The sequence below is a fragment of the Mustela putorius genome, unplaced genomic scaffold (genome assembly GCF_011764305.1).
Source record: "Mustela putorius furo isolate JIRA1106 unplaced genomic scaffold, ASM1176430v1.1 tig00000596_pilon_pilon_pilon, whole genome shotgun sequence".
NCBI lineage: Eukaryota > Metazoa > Chordata > Mammalia > Carnivora > Mustelidae > Mustela > Mustela putorius.
This window is the reverse complement of record NW_025421428.1, coordinates 9,414,405-9,437,615: the sequence shown is the minus strand read 5'-3', so window position 1 is coordinate 9,437,615 and position 23,211 is coordinate 9,414,405. Positions and strand designations below refer to the sequence as shown.

The following is a 23,211-nucleotide window of genomic DNA, read 5'->3' as shown; positions in this document are numbered from 1 at the left end:
CCCCCTTCATTTGCAGCAAGTGTGGCTGGTTTTCCATCTACATTAGTTATTTAAAGTTTCCTTTAAAATAAACATATTTAAGTTATAAAAGTGAGTCTATTGAAAGAAGAACACAGAACAAGTACGTGAGAGCACAGGGGGAGACAGGAGAAGGCAGGCATCGTGGGGGAATAAGCCTTGCGGGCTGGGTGGGTGCACGGGTAAGGCCTCTGCCCCTGGTCTCTGTTTCCCAGGCTAGCTGGGGTGTGCTGGGGAGTCTCAATGGCTCTGTGACCTTCCACCTCTGGGTCTCTGTGTCACCTCCGTCCAAGCAGGCTAATGCGCGCGTGCGCACACACACACACACACACACACACACACACACACCTTCCAGCTCAGGGTTGTCCAGACCAGCGTGAGGAAAAGCAGGGAAGACACGCCAAAGACCATAGAGTGGGAGAAATCACCTGACAAGAGTATCTTCATAATCCTTATTTTTTTTCAATTATAGCATCATCATTTCAGGTGTGTCCCAGTTTAACGAGAACCTAAGGCTGACCCAAACTCCTGTTCGCCACAGAATCACCTTGTCCACTTAAATAAGCAAGTTGGAAACTTGAAAAAGCAAAAAAACAACTGAAACACAGAAATGTAAAAGGTCCAGTAACCTCCACCCCATCCTTGCCATCACAGACCTTCCTTCGAGGGTCTCCTTCGTGCAGCTGGTTCCTTGAGGTGGAGCTCTGGAGGGGGGCCTAGGAGTTCACTTCACCGTGACAGAGGTCATGGAAGGGTCGAGGGAACAACTCTGCAGAGCCTCAGAGGCCTGTTGGATAGAATACAGGTGAGAGGGGTGCAGGAACAAGAGACAAGCCTAAAGGGGCCAGATTTGTGGGGCCTTGAGTGCCGACCCAAGTATCTAGTCTCTTCCCTAAGGGCAATGGGAGGTTCGGAAAGACTGTTTTTCTTGGGGCGATGGGGGGCAGACCACCTGGGTGGCTCAGTGGGTTAAGCATCTGAATCTTGATCTCGGCTCAAGTCATGATCTCAGGGCCTTGCTTCAGGCTCAGCACTCAGTGGGGAGCCTGCTTGAGGATTCTCTCTCTCTTTCCCTCTCCCTCTGCCCCTCCACATTCCCCCCACTCCCCCCACCATACTCTCTCTCTCAACTTAAAAAGAAATAAAAGAAGAAAGTTTCTTTTTTTTTTTTTAAAGATTTTATTTATTTATGTGACAGACAGAGATCACAAGTAGGCAGAGAGGCAGGCAGAGAGAGAGAGAAGGAAGCAGGCTCCCCGCTGAGCAGAGAGCCCGATGTGGGACTCGATCCCAGGACCCTGAGATCATGACCTGAGCCGAAGGCAGCGGCTTAACCCACTGAGCCACCCAGGCGCCCCAAGAAGAAAGTTTCTTTAATGAGAGCCTAAACTTTAATGAAAAATTTCAAACTGAAATTAGAGGAAATAATAGAATGAACCCCCATCAGCCAACATTTAGTAACTGCTGTCATTTCCCTATATGTCCTTCATTATTGTTTTGGTCTTGACCAAGTATTTACAGTAGATTACAGATATGAAGAAAAAAACTTCACCCCTCAAGTAGGATTCTACGAAATAAGGACACCTTCCTTCAAAACCACAACTCAGAGTTTCTGTAACACTAAGTTAAACACTAATTTCATAATTTATAATAATCAGCCCACAGGCAATTTTGCCCAATTGTCCCCCAAATGTGTCTTTGTTCAAATCAGGGTACAACCCAGGATCATAGCCGCCACCCCCCCACCCCCCCACCCCCCCGTTGCGATATCTGTCAGATCTCTTTCAACCTTAGAATCTTTGTTGTGACAGCTGTCTTGCAGAAAACTTCCAGATTCACCCTTTGCTTCCTTCTGGTGTCGTCCAACTTGCTCCTGTCTCTAAATTTCTTGTGAACTGGAAGTTATTTGTAAAGGCTTCATGGATTCAGGCTTAGCCTGTGGGGCAAGAACACCTAAGAAGTGAGGCTCAGGAAGGCCTTTAAACCCAGGCAGGGGGCCAGAGCTGCGGCGTGTCCGGCCTACCAGGGCACGCAAGGCCTGCGTAAAAAGCTGATGCTGCTTCAGCAGAGCTGCCCTGGCCGCCGAGGCTGGGCTGCTGGTCCCCGGCCCACACTTTGGGTAGCTCAGGGAGAGCCCGCTCAGCAGATGCCTGGCTTCTGGGAGTGGGGAGGAGGGGGAGTCTCTGGGGTCAGCCAACGCCTGCTCCTCCGCTCGTGTGGGCTGGGAGGTGGGCGTGGCATTGGGACCAGGCAGGAGCCCATCGCAATTGTCACACTCTTGACCTCTCTAGCGATGCTCCAGGCAAAGGCTTATCCCAAAGTTGCCGGAACATTCTGACCAGCCAGAGACCTCAGGGTCTCAGAGAGAGAGAGAGTGCTCTGCGGGGGTGGTGGCCTCAGATGCACCCCCGACAACGGACTGCGCCCCTAAGTCTTGGCCTCGAGGGCCCTGAGGGCCTGGCCGGAGGCGCTGAAGTGGGAGAGGAAGGAAGCAGGGAGCAGAGGAGGCCAAGGCTGCCGCCTCCCAGCCTGGAGAGGGGCCTCGAGTAAACAGGAAGGCCTGGCGGCTCCGCAGTGGGGGGGCTTCTGAGGGGTGCGGGCCAGGGCCCTACTGCGCATGTGCAGACTGTGAGCACAGGGCTTCCTCACGGGTAAAGCTGACCCAGAGAGGTTGTGTGACTTGCCTCAGGCCACACAGCAAGGCAGGGGCACCGGGCTAGACCCTCACCTCCCTCTCCAGCTTCTGCCCTCTTCCTAGGGTTCTAGTGCAGGGTCTCCCTGCCACTGTTGCCCTCCATGGTTCGTGGAATGCTGGGCGAGTCTCTCCCCTTTGCAGGCCTCAGCTTTCTTTCTATGAACTTCGAGCCTTACAACATAGAGGTTCTAGAATCCTAACCCAGTGGAATTCTTGTGTCTCCTGGGTGGTCCTCATGGGTTCTTTGCACCTTAGGGAGTGGGTTTCAGCAAAAAGGCCAACGTTTGGGAGGCGGCGGGTACCTAGACCTGTCCTTGGGGAACAAGGAGACTCTGAAGGACTTCTCTCTTCTAGAACAGAGCAGAGCCTGGCGGGACCACTGATCTGGTGACCACCAGGCCCCCTTGGGGAATCATTCCCTCTCATCAGAGGCCCTGTCCTTGGCTTAGCATGCCTCCAACACCCACACTCTGAGGCCTCAGAATCACAACCTGTGCAAGCTTGAGCTGCTAACATTTATACTGACCGAATTCTCAAACACCTCTCACAGGCCAGGTGCTGTTTGAAGTGATGGGGTTGGGGCAGCAAAGCAGGATCTTTGTCCTCATAGAACTTCTGTTCTAGAGAGGGAGACAGACCAAAAAAAAAAAAACAAAACTATATAGAATGTGTCAGATGGAGACCAATTGGTGGTGTGGGGAGGGGCCCATTTTAAATGCAATGGTCAGCCAAGTCCTCACTGACCCTGTGACTTTGCATGGTGACTTAAAGCCCTGTGGTTATCTAGGGGGAGAGTGTTTCAGGAAGTGGGAATAGCAAGTGCAAAGGCCCTGAGGTGAGTTTGGACTTGGCACATTCTAGGAACAGCAAGGAGGCCAGTGTGGCTGTAGTGTGGGGAGTAGAGCAAAAGACGAGGTTGAAGAGGGGACAGGGGAAGCCTCGCTGGCCATTTGAGGGGCTTTGGCTTTTATACCGAACAAGACGTTGACCCAAGATAGGTGCTGAGCAGGAGGGATGAAACTTGGCTTAACTTCAACAGCCACCCTCCTTTACTGTGTGCCGAATGGGCTGGGAGAAGGGTGGCAGCAAGGGAACTCCCTAAGGAGGTGACCACAATATTCTAGGGGGTGCTGCTGGTGACCAGGGTGGTAGCTGGGCGGTGGGTGGGAACCCCACAAACACTGGAAAACTGGGAAAGCCTCTGACAAGATTCTGTGTAGATTGGAGGAGGGGTTATGGGAGTCAAGGTCAACCTCAAGGCTTGAGCGATGAGAGGAGGGATCTGTCACGGTCTGAGAAGGAGACCCTGAGGCGGGAGCAGTTGGCACAGAAGGGACAGAACGTGGTGCAGGTCCCATGAAGCCTGAGCTGCTTATGTTACACCCAGGAGCCTGGAATCAGGGGGAGAGTAGAAAGCTGGGAGCCATCAGTATCCATAGATGGCACTTAAAGCCATTTGTCTGGATGAGGTCACCCAGAACAGCACTTGTCAAAATTAATGTGCACACGGATGCCCTGGGGATCTTGATAAAATGCAGGTTCTGAGTCAGCAGGTCTGGGGCAGGGCCGGAGAGAAGCTCTCGGGAGATGCTAAGACCACATTTGGAGTAGCAGGGAGCTAAGGCATCATATTTTATGGCTGAGACCCGCCGTGGGTGATGAAACCGATAGAGCGGCTTGTGATCCGTATTTGAAAGGAAATGAGACGAGATGGATACACATCGTAAGGGTATATGTGTTCACAAAACACTGTGATTGTTTGAGCCTGAGTCCCAGGTTCATGCTGGGACACAAGGTCATGATCCCAAAGGTTTGCGAAAACCTGACCTGGGTATGAGAAAACAGAGAAGGGAAGAGGCCCAGGGGTCAAGCCTGGGAGGATGAGGAGGAATGAGTAAGGAGGCAGATAAGGTGATCAGGGAGGTGGGAAGAACAACAACACGGAATGTTCTGGAAGCTAAAGGAGGAAATACAGGCCAGACCTGAATTACCCTCTGCTTCTCCCCAGACCTGTTGTCGTGCACCCTTGAGTCTCAGTTTCTTGCACTGTAAAATGGACCCATGACAGTCTCAGCCCAGTAGGTGGCTGTAAGTTGGCACCTGGCACGGGGCTGGACAAGCTTGTCAATGGTGAAGTGATTCCGATTCTTTTCCTGGGCTTCAAGCTTCTCCAGGCCTGCAGGCTGTCCTCCCATGGTGCTGATGAAGAAAGATGAGATCCAGCACGTAGAAAGGTCTTGCCTAAGGCTGTCTGAGACAGAGCCTGGATACCCTGACTCCCACTGCCGTGCTCTCGGCCCCATGTACCCACTTTCTCCGTTGTCCTTGTGGGTTTGGCCCTGATGTCCTCAGCAGCCCTTGGCTCCAGGCCGGTGCTGGAGACAGACAGCCGCCTGGGGGGCTCCCCGGGGACTGCCTAAAATTCCTCCTGTGGCTAGTGGCCAGGGTAGACGTGCTCTGTCCCTTCCTGCAGCCCTGGCCTTCCCAGCCAGTCAGGAGGAGGAAGGAGCAGAATTTGTGCACCTGCCCACTGTGGGGTCGTGGCACAGGGACCTGGCCATTGGCCACATGTCTCCTTGGCGTGTGGCGAGGCGGCACCTGAAAACATCTGTATCAGTCAGAGCCCCAGCAGGAAACAGATGGCACGCTCCATTGGGATAATTTGAGAATTTAATGAAGGGTCTGTTTACCCAGGTGTGGACGAAGGGGGGGGTGCAGTGTTGGGGAAACCACAAGGGAGAGCAGTGTGGGCCATGACCACCCTTGGCCCGGAGAGGGCCTGGTCAGGACTGTGGCCTTCAGTGGAGGGAGGCTACTGATTTGCACTGATTCTGCAGGGAAAGACCCAGAGAAATGAAACCCCTCCCCCCCCCAACTCCCTGTGATCTGTGCAGGGCTGAGGGGGCTGAAGGGTTGAGGGGGATGAGACGCTGCAGACGTGTCCATCGAGATGGAGATGGAAGATGGCTAACCCAAGGTCTGTCCCCTGCTGTGAGACAATATGACCATCAAGCTTCCCAGGGACAGGCGACCCAGTGGAGAACTGGTCTCTTCTACTGGGGAAGAGGAGTAAGACCTGCTTCTTTGTACCTCAGTTGCCCTGTGACCTCCATGGCCCCCACCCCTGCCTTATCTTCTTGGGTACTTCGTGCTTTCAATAAATAGATCTTAAGGCGGGAAGCGTCCTGGTTCTGTGCTGGGGCCGCAGCGGTGCAGACGTGTCAAAGTCCCCCTCGAGGGGCGTCTAGTCAGTGGAGAGACTCACACAGGCTAGGGTGTCGGGGGCGGGGGCAGGTGACCTCGTCTCCACAGCTGGGGGGTCCCAGTCTCTTCCATCCGCCACAAGGTCTCCGGAGTCAGGGTTCCAGGCCCTCCTTCAACTGCCTGTAGGTCTTTCTATCCCCTGGAAGTTTCCTGAAAGTTCTTCCATGGGTCTGCCTGTAGCTTCTCCTGCTTTCTAGAGAATCCAGTGGGTCTGGTTTAGAACGTGCCTGGGGATGGATTGTGCAGCCTGGGGGGAAGTGGGAAGGAGGAAGTTTGGGGCAAGCCTCCCATGGGGTTCCTGCTCTGGCCCTGGATTCCCCTTACCCTGTGACACCCACAGCCACGGTGACATGGGTCTTCTCCACAGTTAGCAGAAAAGGAGGGGAGCTTGGAGCCACACGGCCCTGAGGTCTCTGCTTTCCCACTGGGGGCGGGGAGGGGGTGTCACATAAACTTCAGGGAGTCTTGGGTTCCTCCTCTGTAAATGGTTTAACATCACTGGGCTCCAGGGGTGGCTGTGAGGATCCAGAGCTGATAAGGGGACCGCCTAGGGCGGGGCCTGGTGCACTGGGGAGTTCAGCCCCAGGGGCTGGATTAACTATCCCTGGGGTACAGACCCTGTTCTGAGGGCCTTGGGGGAAGCCTCACAGCCCCCTCCGTCATCCCTGCCCTCAGACTGGGGGCACCCACCTCCCCATCTCTGCGCCCATGGGAACAGGCCGAGGGGCTACTCCTCCCACGACGGCCCCCTCCTCCCCATCACAGCCTTCCTTCTTGGTGGAGGGGGTCTCCCTTGACCCCACATGCATGCCTGGCCAGGCAGCTCCAGAGCTGGGCTGCGAACCTTCCCCCAATCCCCACCCAAGAAGCCACGCCTGCCCTTCCCACCCCTTCTCCGCTCCTGCACACACAGACATACTTGTCCTCCGTTCCCTCCAGAGGCACCCAGGGCTCCTGCCTTCTCCTCTCTCCCTGGGCCTCTATTACTCCATCTCTGACCCAGGACAAGGATAAAGGGAAGGGCCTCCTGGCTCCATCCCGTCTGTGGGTCCTACCAGCACATCACATGATCTGTCTTCTCAAAGCCAGTTCTGCTCCAGAACCCTCCATGATAGCCCCTGGCCTTCATTCTAGGTGTCCCTCCAGAGCCAGGCTTCTTGTCCCCAGCACACCCCCTGCATGTCCCACAGTGGTCGGACTTCCTGCCTCCCCACCTTCGCTGGGGCTGGTCCCCTGTCCAACGGACCTTCTTTACCCACTTCTATGCCTGTCCCCCACCTCACCCTGTCCTTCAGACGCCAGGCAGCTTAGGCTGCTTCCTCTGAGCTCCCTTGGCCTGACTCTAGGTGCTACTTCGGGACCAACACCACGGTGGGCACACAGTTGGCACTTACTGTTTGCAGAATGAACAAGGGACAGTTCGGCCATTGTCTCCCAGGCTGAGGGAGCACTGATGGTGGGAGGGTTTCCTGTGCCAGGGCCAAGTTCAGCGCCATAGTGCCCAGACCTCCCCAGATCTCACAGCAGCCTGGCCAGGAAGGCACCATTGTGCCCTCTTTACAAACACGGTGACCGAATGTTGTGGAACCTTGCTTGAGGACTTGTGGCTCAGAACAAGGAGAGCAGGGCTTTGAACCCAGGGCCACCTGACTTCGGAAAGACCGTTAGAGAGTCCCGCTTTCATTTGGGGCTGTCTTTTTTCCCTGGAGGATTTTCCACCCATGGAGGAAGCAGGCCTGATGTTCCCCTGCTCTCCCTGGGCCCTGAGAACTCAGCCCCAGCTGCCACTTGGGAGTGTTCTTTCCCTATCGCGGGCCTCAGTTTCCCTGCCTGCAAAGCAAGGAATGACGAGCCAGTGTCAGGCTTACGTAAGCCACTTTTGGTGCCCCATGACACCTGTTCGAATCCCAACTCCACCATCTTTGGGGACCAGTTATCTGTCTGCACCAGGCCTCTGTTTTCTCATCTGCAAAATGGGAACAACTGAGCTCAAGGGGCTATGAGCTCCAGCTGAGCCTCCTTGGTCAGGGCCTCTAAAAGGGCTCCTTGTTAGGGTGATTGTTTTCAGCTGCCCCCAGGGGGCTGCCGGATGAGCCTCACCAGCTGGCCCTGGAGAGGGTGGGATGGGAGAGTGGGGTGCGTGGGGAGCCGAGCCTGGAGCCTGGGCCCTCCCACCCAACTGCTTCCCCCACACACAGGGCCCCCCACCCAGCGACAAAGCCGTGGCACTTCCTCTCCCCGCCTGGCAGGCTGCCTGGGCCAGCCCCTTCTCTAAGGAAGCGCATTTCCTGCCTTCCCCGGGCCAGGCTGGATGAGCCAGGAGCTCCCCACCGCTGCCGGTCATACCCCAGCCTCCATCCGCATCCCCCGGCCAGGACTGCTGCCACAGCCGCCATCCGCAGGAGCCCGGCACCCCCTCCCCGCTCACCCTTCGGCCAGCGACCCCTGGCCCGGCCCTGCGCCCCTGTGCCCACTTCTCCTGACCCCTCGGCCGCCACCTCAGAAGGCTGGAGCAGGGACGCCGTCACTCCGGCCGCCTGTTCCCCTTGGGTCCCTGTTCGCGCCCACGCCGGCCCCCACGCCCGCCCGCAGCCCTGCCTCTGGACACCGGATAAGGCCCAGCGCACAGAGCCCTTGGTGGACAGCATGGACCGCCGCACGCTGCCCCCGGTCGTTGCCCTGCTGCTGGCCGTCTGCAGCCTCAGGCCCACAAGTAGGTGTCCAGGGACCCTGGGGCCGGGGGGCGGGGGGGGGGCAGGCGGCAGCGGCGGTGAGATTCGGCCCCAAGTGTCCCCGGCCTCTAACCTGGTCCTGACCTTATGCCCAGTGGGGCTGTCCTAGGGGGTCTGGACAGCCCAGTGTGGACACCATAGGGTGACCAACCCTCCCGGTTTGACAAGACAAAGAACTTTTAGCCCTAACCGTCTCAAGCAAACGGGTGTGAGTTATTTGCCTCAGCCCCGGCCTCTGGCGTCTGCCCTCCTAGCTCTGTCCAGTTTCTCCCCAGGAAGCCCATGTCCTAGAGTGCTGTGCAGCCCTGGGAGGGTCTCTTGCCCTCTCTGAGCCTTAAGGGTCCCATCTGAGGAACCTGTGGGGAGGAGGGTGTGTGGATTCACAGTCAGCACTAGGGCTCTTGGTTCAAATCTCACATGGCTGCTTCCTGGCGGTGTTGGGGGATGGCCTTCGGGCCGCTGAGCAAAGTGGGGATGGGGACAGAATTCCTCTGGGGCTGTTGGAGGGGGCAGCGTGCTTGTAGAGAGAGCTCGGAGCAGGCTGGAGGATTCTGTGTTATTATTGCGGCTTTATGGTCAGCTTTAAGGTCCTGCCTCTCACCACCCCAGGGTCTGTGAGCGGCCCCCAGAACACTCTTGAACTTAGCACTCTCTCTCTGCCTCTACTTACCCTCTGTTCCTCAAGATGCGGCAGGGTGGGGACACAGGCCCAGACTAAGTGTTCTGTGGGGACGGCTCAGCCTGGGGGCTTTTCTAGACGGTCCTGGCTCTGCGGCCTTCTGACACTGACCAGAGAGGCTGTGAGAAGCTGGGGACACCCAGACCTCCATCCTACTCATTTGAGCCTTGCCGTGTCCGCCCCTCACCTACCTGAAGCCACAGGACAGTCCTATGGGCTCTCCTTCACCCACGGCATATCCAGAAACTCCCTAAAGGATCTGGGGTTGGCGGTGGGAAGAGAACAGCCGAGGCCACCTTTTTACCTGATCCCACCTTGTGGCATTTTAAAGTCCCCAGTCCTTTGGTCTCTAAACCCCTACTTCACGGCTCACAGGAAACTGTCACAGCCACTAAATAACCTAGCACAGATTTGACCTTAGACTTGTGGCTCCTAACCACGTGTAATAAGTATGCACCACCACCACCCCCGCCCAATATAGCTCCCAGCAACCCTGCAAGATGGCTGCCTCCATCTCCCCATTTTCCAGGAGAGGAAGTGGAGGCCGTGACCTGCCAAGTTCACACAGGCCAGACAGAAACCCACCTGAGCTCCACGATAGGCCTCTAGGCCACCCTGTCTTTCTCTCCCCGCTGCCACGTTGCTAGCTTGATAATACTGTCCTCTCATCATTCGAGAAAGATCCATGTAGATCTTCAGGGCCTGTTTTTCTAGGATGGAAGGCAGCGGGGTGCTGGCAAATCATGAACAAGGGGGTGGAGGGCGCTGGGGATGGTGTTTGTTAATGTCCAGGGTGTGAATATTCCTCTATGGTCGATTTCAAGCTACCGCCTCAGCAAGACTGCAGGAGGGATGCGGCGACCCCCGCACTTTGTCCGATATTTTTTACCACATCGACGCAACAGACATTTGACCTCCAGAGCATAGATTATAGTAAAGTGTAGTAAAATAATTAGGAAGTGATGAGTTGGAATATTTATTACCATTTTTAAAATATTTCTTTTTAAGCTTATACAATTAAATTTTTTTTAAGATTTTTAATCAGGGTGTCTGGGTGGCTCAGTCGTTGAGCATCTGCCTTCGGCTCAGGTCATGATCCGAGGGTCCTGGGATCGAGGCCTGCATCGGGCACTCTGCTCAGCGGGAAGCCTGCTTCTCCCTCTCCCACTCCCCCCGCTTGTGTTCCCTTTCTCACTGTGTCTCTCTCTGTCAAATAAAAAAATAAAATCTTTTTTAAAAAAGTTATTTTTAAGTAGTCTGTACACCCAATGTGGGGCTCGAACATACAACCTTAAGGTTAAGAGTCTTATGCTCCACTGAGCCAGCCAAGCACTCACAGATTTAATTTTTTTTTGAGATGTTATTTATTTGTTAGAGAGATCATGAGCAGGTGAAGGGGCAGAGGGAGAGGGAGAAGCAGACTCCCCACTGAGCAGGGAACCCAACATGGGGCTCAATCCCAGGACCCTGGGGTCTTGACCCGAGCCTAAGCAGATGCTTAACCGACTGAGCCACCCAGGTGCTCCCCAAAATTTAGTTTTTAATACTGTTTGTGTTTAACAGCCAGTTGGAAAAATTAATAATTTATTCATCTGCTCCTGGAAGTTGGTACCAGTACCCCAGTGATCATAGGGTTCAAGGGCATTCCAAACCATCCAGCCCAATTCTTTGATAGTCTGGGAAACTGAGGCTCGTGGAAGGCAGGCAATGTGGAACTCAGATCTCCACGCCAGGGGATGGGGTAGGAGGGACCCTCACATCCTCAAAAAGGACTGAGAAATGGGTCCCAAACAGATCTAAGAATGGGTCCAGCCTTCTGGGAATGCAGTTTGGCAGAATTTCTCAAAACCCTAACTCGTGTATGCCCTCAGCCTTCAGCCCTTTGGCGCTGCTTGTCCAACTCCATAAAGATCTGTATGGCCCATAGGTACCTGTAACAAAACCCCAACTGGAAACCACCCTAATGTCCATCAGCCTGGGTCCTAGCAAATGAATCTGTATTCAATGACATGCAGCTGAAACCGAGAAAAAGCTGAATTTGTGTCTGTTCAACAACAGTGACTCCGTTCGTGTCAGAATAAAATAGTAACCATGCACGGCACGCATGGGGACAATCCTGACGTCCCTGATCTCCAGCACAAGCTTTCTCTAGGGAATTCTCTCTAAAAGTGTCTCTAAGACACTTTTTTTTGCCACATTGGAATGCTTTTTTTCTCTTTAAAGGACAAACATGTAGATTTTTATAAAGATCCATTTAGTTATATAGTCACTTCAGTCTACTCCTCAAAGAAAACCGATAAGAAAGGGAAAAAAATCACTTCCCAAGTTCCTTCATTAATATCAGTATTGTTAGGTGGGTTTCCTACTAGTTTTTGTCCAGCTCTTTTTTTTTTTTCTTTTTAAGAATTTACTTATTTATTTGTCAGAGAGCATAAGCAGGGGCAGCAGCAGACTCCTCGCTGAGCAGGGAGCCCAATGTGGAACTTGATCCCATGACCGTGGGATCACCACCTGTGCCAAGAGCAGACACCCAGTTGACTGAGGTGTCCCTTTTGTCTAGCTCTTGAAGGTAGTTTTAAGGAAGATGGATCAACATTTGGGAGACTTGGGCACCCTTCTTTTGACCCAGAAGGTTTCTATGTTGTCATGTAGACCCCATAACCGTCCCTTTGTGGTTCCAGAATATTCTTTCTCTTCGATGTGCCATCCTGTCATTTGTCTAACAAATCCCTAATTGTTGAAAATTTAGGTGATTCCCCCGTTGAGGCTAGTTATAAATACCACCGCCGTGCACGTTTTTGGTACATGCACCTCTTCCTGTATTTTGGAGCATTTCACTTGGACAGAGTCCCAGAAAGAGGGTGGGTGCTGGGATTTGAGGCCCGTGTCGGGTGGCTGGGATCAAAGTGTGGAGAAGCCTTTGCTAGAAGATGGGGCAGAGGCAGGACTTGGAACCTGGTGCTGCCCACCACCTGTGTGGGGATCTGGGCCTCTCCAGACATGGGGCAAGTGACACAGCACAGAGACCACAGATGCCCATCTCTTAGAGCCCACATTTCAGGGCAGCTTCCCATTTGCCAGGAGATAAAAGAGGAACTGTGTGAGCCAAGAGCAGATGTGTCCCTGGGGACAGTGGGGACATGACCGTTGAGACTCTGTCTCATCTCAGCCAGACGGAGAGCCCCAGCTCCGGACCCATGCTCCAGGGTTGAGCTGACTTGATACCTGGGACAGGGATGGGGGTGAAGAGACAAACATCCCCGCTGACACTGACCCAGCCCCCACTCTCGGCCCCCGCCAGCTCTAGACCCGATGTGTACCATCAGACTTAACCTTCACAAAAGCCCAGGGATGCAGACATTTCTGTCTCCCCCACCTCACAGCTGAGGAGACTGGGCCACAAGTAGGTGAAGGAATTCTCCCAAGTAACAGCCCAGGAATGAGCAACTGGGGCTTGCGCCCAGGGTCTAACCACTGCCCCATTCTGCTTGAGGGCAGATGAGGTTTGGTCCCCTTCTTGCCCCGACACTGGTCCTCCCAGCTAGAGTGCCACTGGATCAGTCCCGATGAGAGGACTTTCACAACAAGGCTTTGAAGGTTGAACAGAAATTGACCAAGAGGTGGAGGAAAGGGAGACCATTGGTCTGGGGGAGAGCAGGGCAGCTGCAGGGAATGAGGTGTGTTTGGAGGAAGAGCTTACTTCTCCCAAAGTGGGTGTAAGTTCTCATGAGAGCAGTTGCCAGTCCTGAGTCTCCTCCTGCACCACCAGCCTGCAGAGTCCTGCCCCTGTGTCATCGGACCGACTTTCGCAGCAACTCGATAAGGAAGCTGTTGTGATCACCGTCATCCCCACTGTATGGATAATAACACTGAGGCATGGAAAGGAGGCTGAAAGCTGGCAGAATCAGGATCTGAACCTTGGCATCCATCAGATCACTGCACTATTATTTTTTTAAGATTTTATTTATTTGAGGCAGAAAGAGAGCACATGAGCAGGGGCAGAGGGAGAGGGAGAAGCAGACTCCCCACTGAGCAGAGAGCCCAAGGTGGGGTTCTATGCTGGGACCCTAGGATTACAACCTGAGCGGATGGCAGATGCTTAACCGGCTGAGCCACCCAGACGCCCCAGATCCCTGCACTTTTTAATCCCATGTTAGGTGGTGGAGCATGGATTTTTTTTTTTTTTAAGATTTTATTTATTTGACTGAGATCCCAATAGGCAGAAAGGCAGTAGAGAGAGGAGGAAGCAGGTTCCCTGCTGAGCAGAGAGCCTGATGCGGGGCTCAATCCCAGGACCCTGGGATCATGACCTGAGCCGAAGGCAGAGGCTTTAACCCACTGAGCCACCCAAGCGCCCATGGAGCATGGGTTTGACCCTGTGGGCACTGAGGAGCCACAGGGAAGACTGGAGAAGGGAGCCTTGAGGGCTCTCTTGTAGGTGCACTGAGCTGGAAGCTGGGTCATCTGGGAGGCTAAACTGGGACCCTGAAAGGAGCAAAGTGTGAATGAATGGCTGGGTAATTGAAGAAGAGGAAAAAAACAGAGAAAGCCTGTGGAAAGGCTCTACCCTGGAATTAGGAAGTAATCAGAGCCACTGTGTTCAGAATGCTTACTGGGTACCAGGCAGACACACAGCTACATGCCAGAGCCGGATTGCCTGGCAGCAAATACAGACCCTGACTCCTAATAGTTGGGCGACCTTGGGCAAATTCTTGTCCCTCACGGATCTTGTCTCCCCAGGCGTCAAATGGTTATAAGAGCAGCACCCACCCGTAGGGCTGCTGGAAGAACCAAATGAATGAACTCATGTCAAGCCTCAAAACAGTACCTGGATCTCAGTAAGCATGATGAAAGCTGTTTTGTAAATGGGGAAACTGAGGCTCAGAGAAGTTAGGCTTTTGCTCAAGGTGACCCTTGTTTTGAGGGGTAGAGCTGGGCTTTGACCCAGGTCGCCTGGCTCTGGTGTTGCTTGACCATTATTCCCTGTGGCCTTTCAAGGCGCTGGGGTGGCCAGGCGGAAATCCCCGAGGTGGCCCTATGCTCCTGGGTGGGGGTGGAGGAGGAAGGGGACAGAGGTGGGGAGGCAGCTCCTAGGTCTCTCATTCGGGGCCGGGTCACCCAGGCCCCTAGCGGCGCCTCCTCCAACCCGGGTCCCGGGAGGCCCTGGCGTTTCCCTTGGTGCCAGGGGATTGTTTTCAGCTCTGTCTGGGCCCGCCTCCGGCTCCGGGAGACAGGCCCGGGCGTCATACTCCCTCCTGTCTCCCCATTCTCGTCTGCGGGGTGGGGGCAGCCAGGATTCGAAAAGGCCCCAAAATAAATGGACCTCTTATCTGATCTCCCAGCCTGGCCCGTTATCTGATCATTACATAATGGCCAGGCCCGTGGCCTCTCCCGCTGACGGCATGGAGGAGGTGGCCCCCCGGCGGCCCAGGCGATCCAGGAGGAACTGGGGTTCCTGGAAGTCTGGGGAGGGGGCAGGGAAAGTCCGAAGGAAAGGAGGAAGGCACCGTGCTCATCTGCAGGCCAGACCCTGGGTCATGTGGAGAGAAGGGGGTCCGAGGCCCAGCCTGGTCAGCCATGCGCTGTGTGACTCTGGCCCATCCTGCCTCTCCGGGCCTCAGTCTCCCCAGCTGTGTAGGAAGGGTTTGGACCAGGTAGCAGCCAAGAGAAAGGGAGAGAGAGGGTGGGGAGCACCGAGGGGTTTAGTGGGTCATCAGGAATTGGGACAACAGGAGATGGTGTCAGCCCTTGCATCTGCTGGGATGAGGGCCTCTGCTGGCCTGGGACACTAGTGACCTCCAAGCCAGAGGTCCCTCACCAGCAGACCGCCCCATCCCCCCACTTCACCCCTACTCCCCTAAGACAGTCCATTCTTCTCCAAGGACTGAAGTCAAATAATTGTGACCCAAAGAATCACCATACGCCCTGTTCTTGCGGAATCCTCCCAACAACCTCCGAGGGTTTTGTGGGTGCTGTCCTCTCAAAGGTGAGGAAACTGAAGCCCAAAGAGGGAAAACTGTTCACCAAAGCCACAGAGCTAGTAAGTGCGGGCCTGAGATTCAAACCCAGGTCGGCCTCGCTCCAGGGACCCTGCTTTGAATCAAACGCCATAGGACACTCGCACTGTGAGCCTTGCACACAGGATAGGACCAGGGCAAGGACTTACAAGGCCTGGAGTCGCCAAACGCCCTTGTCTTGAACTTATCCCTCCCAAAGTGCCGCTGGTGGGTAGCGTGGCGGAGGCCAGGGACGGCCATCTTAAGTCCTTCTCTGACCTCCGGGGGTCCTGAGCCCAGCAAGGCTGGTTTAGGAGAAAAATCTCCAAGGCCTGGGATTCAGAAGAAGCCTCCCTACTCCCTCTTCTGAGCTGGCGACGGCTGGACGTGCTGCCAGCCCCTCCGCGCCCATCTTTGATCTCCAAGAAAACAGGAAGTGAGCGCGACAAGATGGAGACACAAACTTCCAGTCGCCCCTTCTCTGTCCTCCTTCCCTCCTCCGGAGCCCCCCCCTTCCTCGGCACATTCCTTAGGACGAGGTGTAGGGGCCTCATTTCCTCTTCCTCCTCTGCCGGGTCAGGGTGAAATTCCATTCCCTTCCCTCAGGACCTGTGTTTCCGGGCAGCCCAGGAGCAGGCTCCCGTGGCCCAGGCCTCCTCCCACAGCCGCCCTCTGAACCCGGGCCACCCTTCTGGCTCCCTCCCTCCCTCGGGGCCTGGCGACTCTTCATACTCCTTGGCCCCATTCCTCCCAGCCGCCTCAAGGCGAGGACGGGAAGTTTTCCTCTCCTGATCTTAGCTCTCATCTCCCTTGGGAGCGAACTGGCCAGAGGCTTGGGTGTGTACACCTGTGAGCCCAGCCCCACGGCTAGGGCTGCTGGATGCAGCAAATAAAAATATAGGACACCTGGGGCACCTGGGTGGCTCAGTGGGTTAAAGCCTCTGCCTTTGGCTCAGGTCCTGATCCTGGGGTCCTGGGATCAAGCCCCGCATTGGGCTCTCTGCTCCTCGGGGAGACTGCTTCCTCCCCCCTCTCTCTGCCTGCCTCTCTGCCTACTTGTGATCTCTGTCAAGTAAATAAATAAAATCTTTGAAAAAAAAATATCTAGGATATCCCATTCAATTTGAGTGCCAGATAAACAATGAAAAAAAATTCAAGTATAAATATGTCTTTTGTGATAGGATATACTTTCACTTTAAAAAATTAATCGCTTTTTTAGGGCCCCTGGGTGGCTCAGTGGGTTAAGCCGCTGCCTTCGGCTCAGGTCATGATCTCAGGGTCCTGGGATCGAGTCCTGCGTCGGGCTCTCTGCTCAGCGGGGAGCCTGCTTCCTCCTCTCTGCCTGCCTCTCTGCCTACTTGTGATCTCTCTGTGTCAAATAAATAAAATCTTAAAAAAAAAATTAATCGCTTTTTTATTTATTCAAATTTATCCCGGTATCCTGCATTTTATCTGTCAACCCTGCCCCTAGTTGCACTGTGACCTCGGGGGGGAGACTTTTCCTTCTTGAGCCTTAGTTTCTCCATCTGTGGAATGGACAGAATGATATCCGCCTTGTAGGGTAGCTGTGGGATGCAGAAAACCCTAAGCCAGTGCCAAGTGCTAGGCGTTCAGAATGTGGGAGTGATTGTCACTACCTTATTCTCACCTGGGGCTCTCTCTGGCTGTGTTTCACCAACAGGTCTCGCAGAAACAGTCCATTGTGACCTACAGCCTGTGGATGCCAAGGTGACATACGTTACAAGTCAAGTTTCTAAGGGCTGCGTGGCTCAGGTCCCAAATGCTACCCTTGAAGTTCACGTTCTCTTCCTGGAATCCTCAAGGGTGAGTGCCTGGTGGCAGGGTTGGGGTTGGGGTCCCAGAGAAAGATCCAGGGCCATTAAGATGAAGGGAGCCTCCCTTGTGGCTGTCCCTGGAGCAGCAGCCTGTGTCCTCACCAGGGCCCCTGCCAGGAGGGAGACACGGGCATCTCACAGGGCTGGTAAGGGATGGCATTCTTGGGGCCAGCATCATGGAGGTCTTCTGGATGCCACAAGTCCCAGGTGAAAAGGGCTGGGTGGAGCCAGGGACGAAGTGGAGATGAGCAGTGGAATGGACCAGGTGAGCTGTCACCTGTGCACCTGTCGTGATGGAGGAGTTTGCTGCTTCTCGGCAGACTGAAGCCTCCCACGGGGCTTTCTCTCTGAGTCTGTTATTACCCCCACTTTTCAGAGGAGGAAACTGAGGCAGGCTTAGAGAGGTGAAGCCACATACCCAAGGCCAGAGTTGGCACTAGATTCTGGGAGATCCCAAGCTAGACTGTCCCCTGGCTCCCCCAGCAGATCTGGGTTCTCGAAGCATCTGGCCTGCTGGGGCTGGTGGCTGCACCTGGCTTGTGTGGCCTCAGTTCCTGATAGCAATTCAGTGGCGTCAGCTCAGGAAGCTTGTGGCCAGGCTGCTCCTGAAACTGTTGAGTTGCCCTGCGTTTGTGCAGCGATAAGACGGTGCCCAGACCACCAATATCGAGGGGGGCCTGCTCCCCACCGCCCTGCCTGCCACCAGGACTGTGGGCCTCGATAATCCCCGAACTGAGATAGTGCCAGACACACGTTAGATGGTTTCCAAAGCCATTGTAATTTTTTTCAAGTTTGGCAATGCTATGGGACATGAGATTGCCCTCCGTAAGCTCATTTTGTTTGCTCTGCTGAACAGGTCTCCGGGAGACCGGGATCCCCCCACCCTAATCACTGAGCAACGGGCCAGAGTCTGAGAAAAGCCCCTGCTGAGTGCCCAGGTCTGGGGGAAATAGACATGTAGAGAGCCAGCCAGGATCTGGGTGATGGGCGCTCTCTTGGGGAGCAGAGGGCAGGGGTAGTGCAGCTGCTCTGGGATTAGACAGGGCTTCCTGGAGGCAGCAATAGCCCTCCTGGCCAAGAGGAGTGAAGGAGTTGGTAGGGAAGAACTGAGGACAGAGTGAACGTGCAGACATGTGAGCAGACTCTGGTTAGGGTCAAAATGTGGTTCATGGTGACAGGAGCTTATAGGTCACCTTGGGACAGGGCTGGGGAGATGCAAAGTCCCTGCCACTGTATTGAGTCTGGTCTCCTGTGGGCAGTAAGAGGCATTGGAGGAGTTTTAGGGGCATGGGAGGACACCAGTGTAATGCATGTCATCCTAGAGATCATGACAATGGACCCTCCCGTCGCTCCCTACCTCCGCTGGGGTCTCAGTCCACGGAGCATCTGGCTTTCAATCGAAGAAGCCAGGCTATGAGCCCTAGGCCTGCCAGGCCTGTCTGCTTGAGGGGGGTGGTGGAGACTGGGGTTCCAGCCTTGGGTACATTACAGCACCTCAGATAGTGCCTGGCACGCAGAGGGGGCTCCTTCCCTCACTCTGCCACACACACACAGTTCCTGGGCCCAGGGACTCCGTGAAGAATCACTGAGTATCAGAATCTGGCCCAGGGCGCCTGGCAGATAGCAAATAGCCGTTTGCTGACTGCATGAGTGCATTCCGAATGCACCGCTAGGTAAGAACACGGGCCCTGCAGCCGGACGTCTGCACACTGAGCTCTGCCTTCCTGCCTTACAGCAGCAGGACCTCGGGCCTCTTCTCTAGGCCTTGATCTTCCACGGGAAATATGGGGATGATGGTAATACCTCCCTCGCGGGGGGTTTGCAAGGATCCAGTGGGGTAGAGCAGACAAATATTGGGGGCAGGGCTGCCAACAATGATATCTTGTTGTTATCATATGTTATTATCTTTGGCCTCTGGGTCTCACCTGTAATACCCTCCTGTTTCCCCGCATGCTTTAGTTTCTAGAACATGTTCATGTCAGTCTGCTAATTTGATCCCCACAGGTGACTGCGGCCAGGTAGCTAAGGCAGGGGCTGTGAATCTCTTTTCAGAGGGGGCAGCTGAGGTCCAGCCGGACAGAGGTGGGCCTCCCCATCAGAGGCTCCTGGCCTCCCTGTCCCCAGGGCCCACGATCCCTGCAGACCCTGTGCTGTGACATGGAAGGCACCTTCCTCTCCAGGTAGCCCCCTGGAGTCAGGTCCACAGCCTAACAGTTGTCCCCGCCACCCCTCCCAACAACAGTCCTTGCCAGCTGCCTGCTCAGTGCCCAGCCTGTGTCGGGCATTGATGGTGTAGAGAGAAAGCAGCCCAACTTCTGTCTGCCCTTGAAGCACTCCCAAGCCAGGGGAGGCAGAGGTGGGCATCCGCAGCCCCGGTACTGAGTGATAGCGTTGGCAGTCAGGGGAACACGGGGCTGTGGAGGGAAAGGGGCATTAGTGAAAGGCTCTCGGGGTCTAGCCAGACAGAGGGAGGGGAAGGGCATTCTGGGCAGAGGGCACTGCACAAGCAAAGGCCCAGGGCCAGAAACAGGAGCTGGCAGGAGGCGCGTGGGCGGCAGCTGTCTCAGCAACCAGCCCAAGCCCTCCCGACCTGGGGCTGCCGTCTTCAAACCCTGGCACGCGGAGATGGCTTTCCCCTCCACCCCTGTGTAGCCTTCGAGCCCTCAGATTTCCTGTGGGTGGGCGGCAGAGGAGCTGTGGCCGCCAAGAGGCTCAGGGAAGAGAGGTCTGCATCAGACAGATGAGGGGCCACTGGGCAGGGGCTCTATCTCGCTAGGTCCCCGAAGGGCAGGCCGGAGCCTGGATTCCGGGAGGGGGCCCGGGGTCACATCCTGACCCGTGGAGACAGGAAACTGGCCTGGTGTCTCAGCGATTCCCGTCAGACTGACTGCGCGGATCTGCTGTCCTCCTCACAAACCCCAGGCTGCCGGGACCGAGCTGGGGCAGCCGCTGACTCACCCCGCTTCTGGGCAAACCCGGGGAGCCAAGGACACCCCACCACCCCCCCAGCAGATGCCGGGCTCTTGCACTGACTCATTCCTGACCAGAGGGGCAGGCAAGGCTGCTTGGGCAGAGAGGGAGAGCAGGAGGGGCCCAGGGCTCCCCAAGATCGTTCTGGGAGGCTGCGAAGAGCTGTAGAGGGCAGTGTCACTCTCTGACCTAAGCAATGAGAGCCCCTGTTCTGGCGCCACAATGGCCCTTCTCTGACCCTCTTCCAGTTGCACCCCTGTCTCCACCCCCCCGGGTACCTGTAGGGCCAGAGGGACATGCCCACCCAGAGCCTGTCCCCTGTGCCCGGGTCCATGCTCTGGGTCCCTGGACTCCAGAACTCCCGGCCCATATGCACTGAGCCTCCTCCCAGGGCCGCGTGGGGCTCTTTCTTGTCCTATCCTAGAGGGGGCACTGCATGGCTGGTAGAAGCTTCTCCAGGGAGGTGACTATGTTTGGGGGGCGGGCCTGGCAGAGCTGGAGCAATCCGGCTGGGTTGCCCACATCTGTATTCATGAAGAGGAGGCAAAAGAAAGGAGTGGGGGCTGGGATGGGGGGGCGGGGGGGGGGGGGGGGGCTGCCATTCATATTCTTATCCCAGGCCCTGCAGATATGAGGGGTCAGTTTGGTGGCAGGGCACGGATGGGGGGGGCAGCAGGCTGGGCGGGAATGGTGTCTGCTCTCTCACTGCTGTGTCCCCGGGTCCAGCTCAGGGTCAGTCTGGCAGTCACTATCAGGTGGCGGGGTGGATGGATGGTTCATGGAAGGAAGGAGAAACACACATGAGCATTCGCTGAGTGACCTCGCCACGGGGTCAGCGGTGGCACTCGCTGTGCATCTCTGGCTGTGGAGGGGTGTCAGTCTTGGTCTCTGCCGAGCTCCTGGATAGAGCTGTGCCTACTTCCTGTGCAAAAGCCCCAGGCTGGGCCCAGCGCTGGTCCTCTCAGATTGGCAAATGAACGGGGGAGGGGGAGGAACAGGGGCTGACCAGGGGTCCTCTGCTGGGGAGAGCAGCACGTCTCTCCTGGGAGGTTCTGGAAGCCCACTCAGGGTCCACCTGGCTAGGGACCACAACTCTGGGATACCACACATGGGGACCCCAGGAGGCAGGATAAAAAGCGGGGGCCACATGATACTAGAACATCTCCGAGCCCACCTCCTCGCGACACAGATAGGGAGATGGAGGCCCAGAGAGGGGAATACCATAGGGAGGCGTAGCTTCGACATGTCCCAGTTCTTCTTAACTGTGGCCCACCTTTAAAGCCAACCTCCCCAGCCCCCAGACCATGGCACTCCTCTGGGTGAGTGGGCAAGGAGGGAATCACAGGTCACGAGAGCCAATCTACAATCGCGTGTTTCGCTGGGCACGGACGCCCCACCTTGAGCGCAGCACCTTACTCTGTCCTCACAAGTCTACGAAGGGGGCCTGTTGTTCAGCAGATTTTCCAGACTAGGACACTGAGGCCCAGAGAGGACCAGTGACTGCCCAGGGTCACAGGTTAATGACTGAGCCCACTTTTGAATTCAGGTCAGTCTGGCTTTGACCCCGTGCCCCTGCCATCCTGCCTGTATGTGTCCTCTGACTCGGCTGGAGTAGACGACGGCTGGCTCCATTCTGGCCGGCTCCAGTCTGGCCCTCGGAGGGTGGGGGCCGCAGGCAGCCCCAAGGCTCCGCTCCTAGAAGAATTGCTGGAAACAGCTTTCTATAAGTGGCTACTAGTGTTCAGGGCCTCCTCACCGAAATCCCCCTTCCCGCCACCAACCGCTGGGCCAACAATGGCATCTGTGGGACACTGGCACGAAAATAGAAACGCGGTCTCCCGCCCACCCACTCAGGGAAGGGGCGGGGGTAGGCCTGAGCTGGCCCAGGTCAGAGCTGGGGGTGAGGGGCCAGCCCTGCCTGCCTGCCTCGGCTGGGCTCCCAGATTTCCCAGGGTGCCATTCGGAAGACTGGGCGCTTCGATGGTGGGGGGGCGAGGCAGACCCCTTGCTTGGCCTCTGGGCTCTGGGCTGGGGGATTGGGGGGTGGGAAGAGGGAAGTCAGTGTGTGTGAGTGACTCCGATGATGAGTCAGGGCTAGAGGATGGAAATGTTTGCTGTGGAAACCAGACTGGGGTTTTCTGGTAACCAGCCGGACTCAGCCAGGTCCCGGAGCTCAGAGACCCCCTGAGGGGCCCAGCTTTCCCAGCTCCTGGAGCTTGCCCGCTGCTCACTTGCTGTGTGTTCCCACCCCACGGCTGTCCGTCTCTGGGCCTCAGCCCCCAGCCCCTCTCCGGCCCCCAGCTCTACCAGGAGGGCCACGGAGACAACTGAGTGGTGGGTGAAGGGCTGAGTGACAAAGATGCCCACAAAGTTCCAGTCTCCTAATGCCCTCACCCTACCCTTGGCATGACCCAACGCTGATGTCCACTTCTCTTTTCTAACTTCCTTTATTGAGGGCGCCACCTGGTATCTGTTCCCAACCCAATCCTACCAAGCGGGGAGACTGAGGTACAGAGGAGCAGGGACTGTCGCCGAGCAGCAACAACCATGACTGTCCAACCATGGACATGACAGGGCTCTTCCCTGCCAGCTCCAAGGCTGTGCCACCGGCCGCTGTGTCACCCACGGAGCACTTGGTCTGTGGATGCCCACCAAGGGGCAGAGGACGGGCCTCATCCACTGCAGCCTGTCAGCAGCGTCTCCAGACCTCAGGGCCCATTCCTTTGCTGTGTGCGGGGCCCCAGAGGTCACTCCCCTGGATGGCAGAAGGGGCAGCACAGTGATGAACTGTAGGGAAGCTCAGGAGAGCTGCCCAGAGGTCCAGGGACCGTGGGCTCCACACTGGCACCCGACTACGTCCCCGGAGCAGGTCCCTGGGTAGATTTCCTCCCTGAGCCTTGATTGCTGCCTCTGTAAAATGGGACGATACCTGACTCCGCCTCAGTGAAAACCCACGTAACATGCTCAGTACAGGGCCAGGCACGGATTAGGCTGAACCCTGTGAAATGACTGATATTCAGTT

General features: G+C 56.0%; 1 protein-coding gene across 2 annotated transcripts in view; it reads left to right on the top strand.

The window, feature by feature from the left end:
• Nucleotides 1-8,256: 8,256 nt before the first annotated feature.
• The window catches only part of ENG (endoglin), a 31,404-nt gene continuing 16,449 nt past the window's right edge, over nucleotides 8,257-23,211 (top strand). For both annotated transcript variants that reach the window (XM_004757251.3, XM_004757250.3), the window contains exons 1-2: nucleotides 8,257-8,690; nucleotides 17,066-17,208. In XM_004757251.3, coding sequence (XP_004757308.2) covers nucleotides 8,624-8,690; nucleotides 17,066-17,208 — 210 coding nt within the window. In that variant the 5' untranslated portion in view covers nucleotides 8,257-8,623. The remainder of the gene's footprint in view (nucleotides 8,691-17,065; nucleotides 17,209-23,211) is intronic.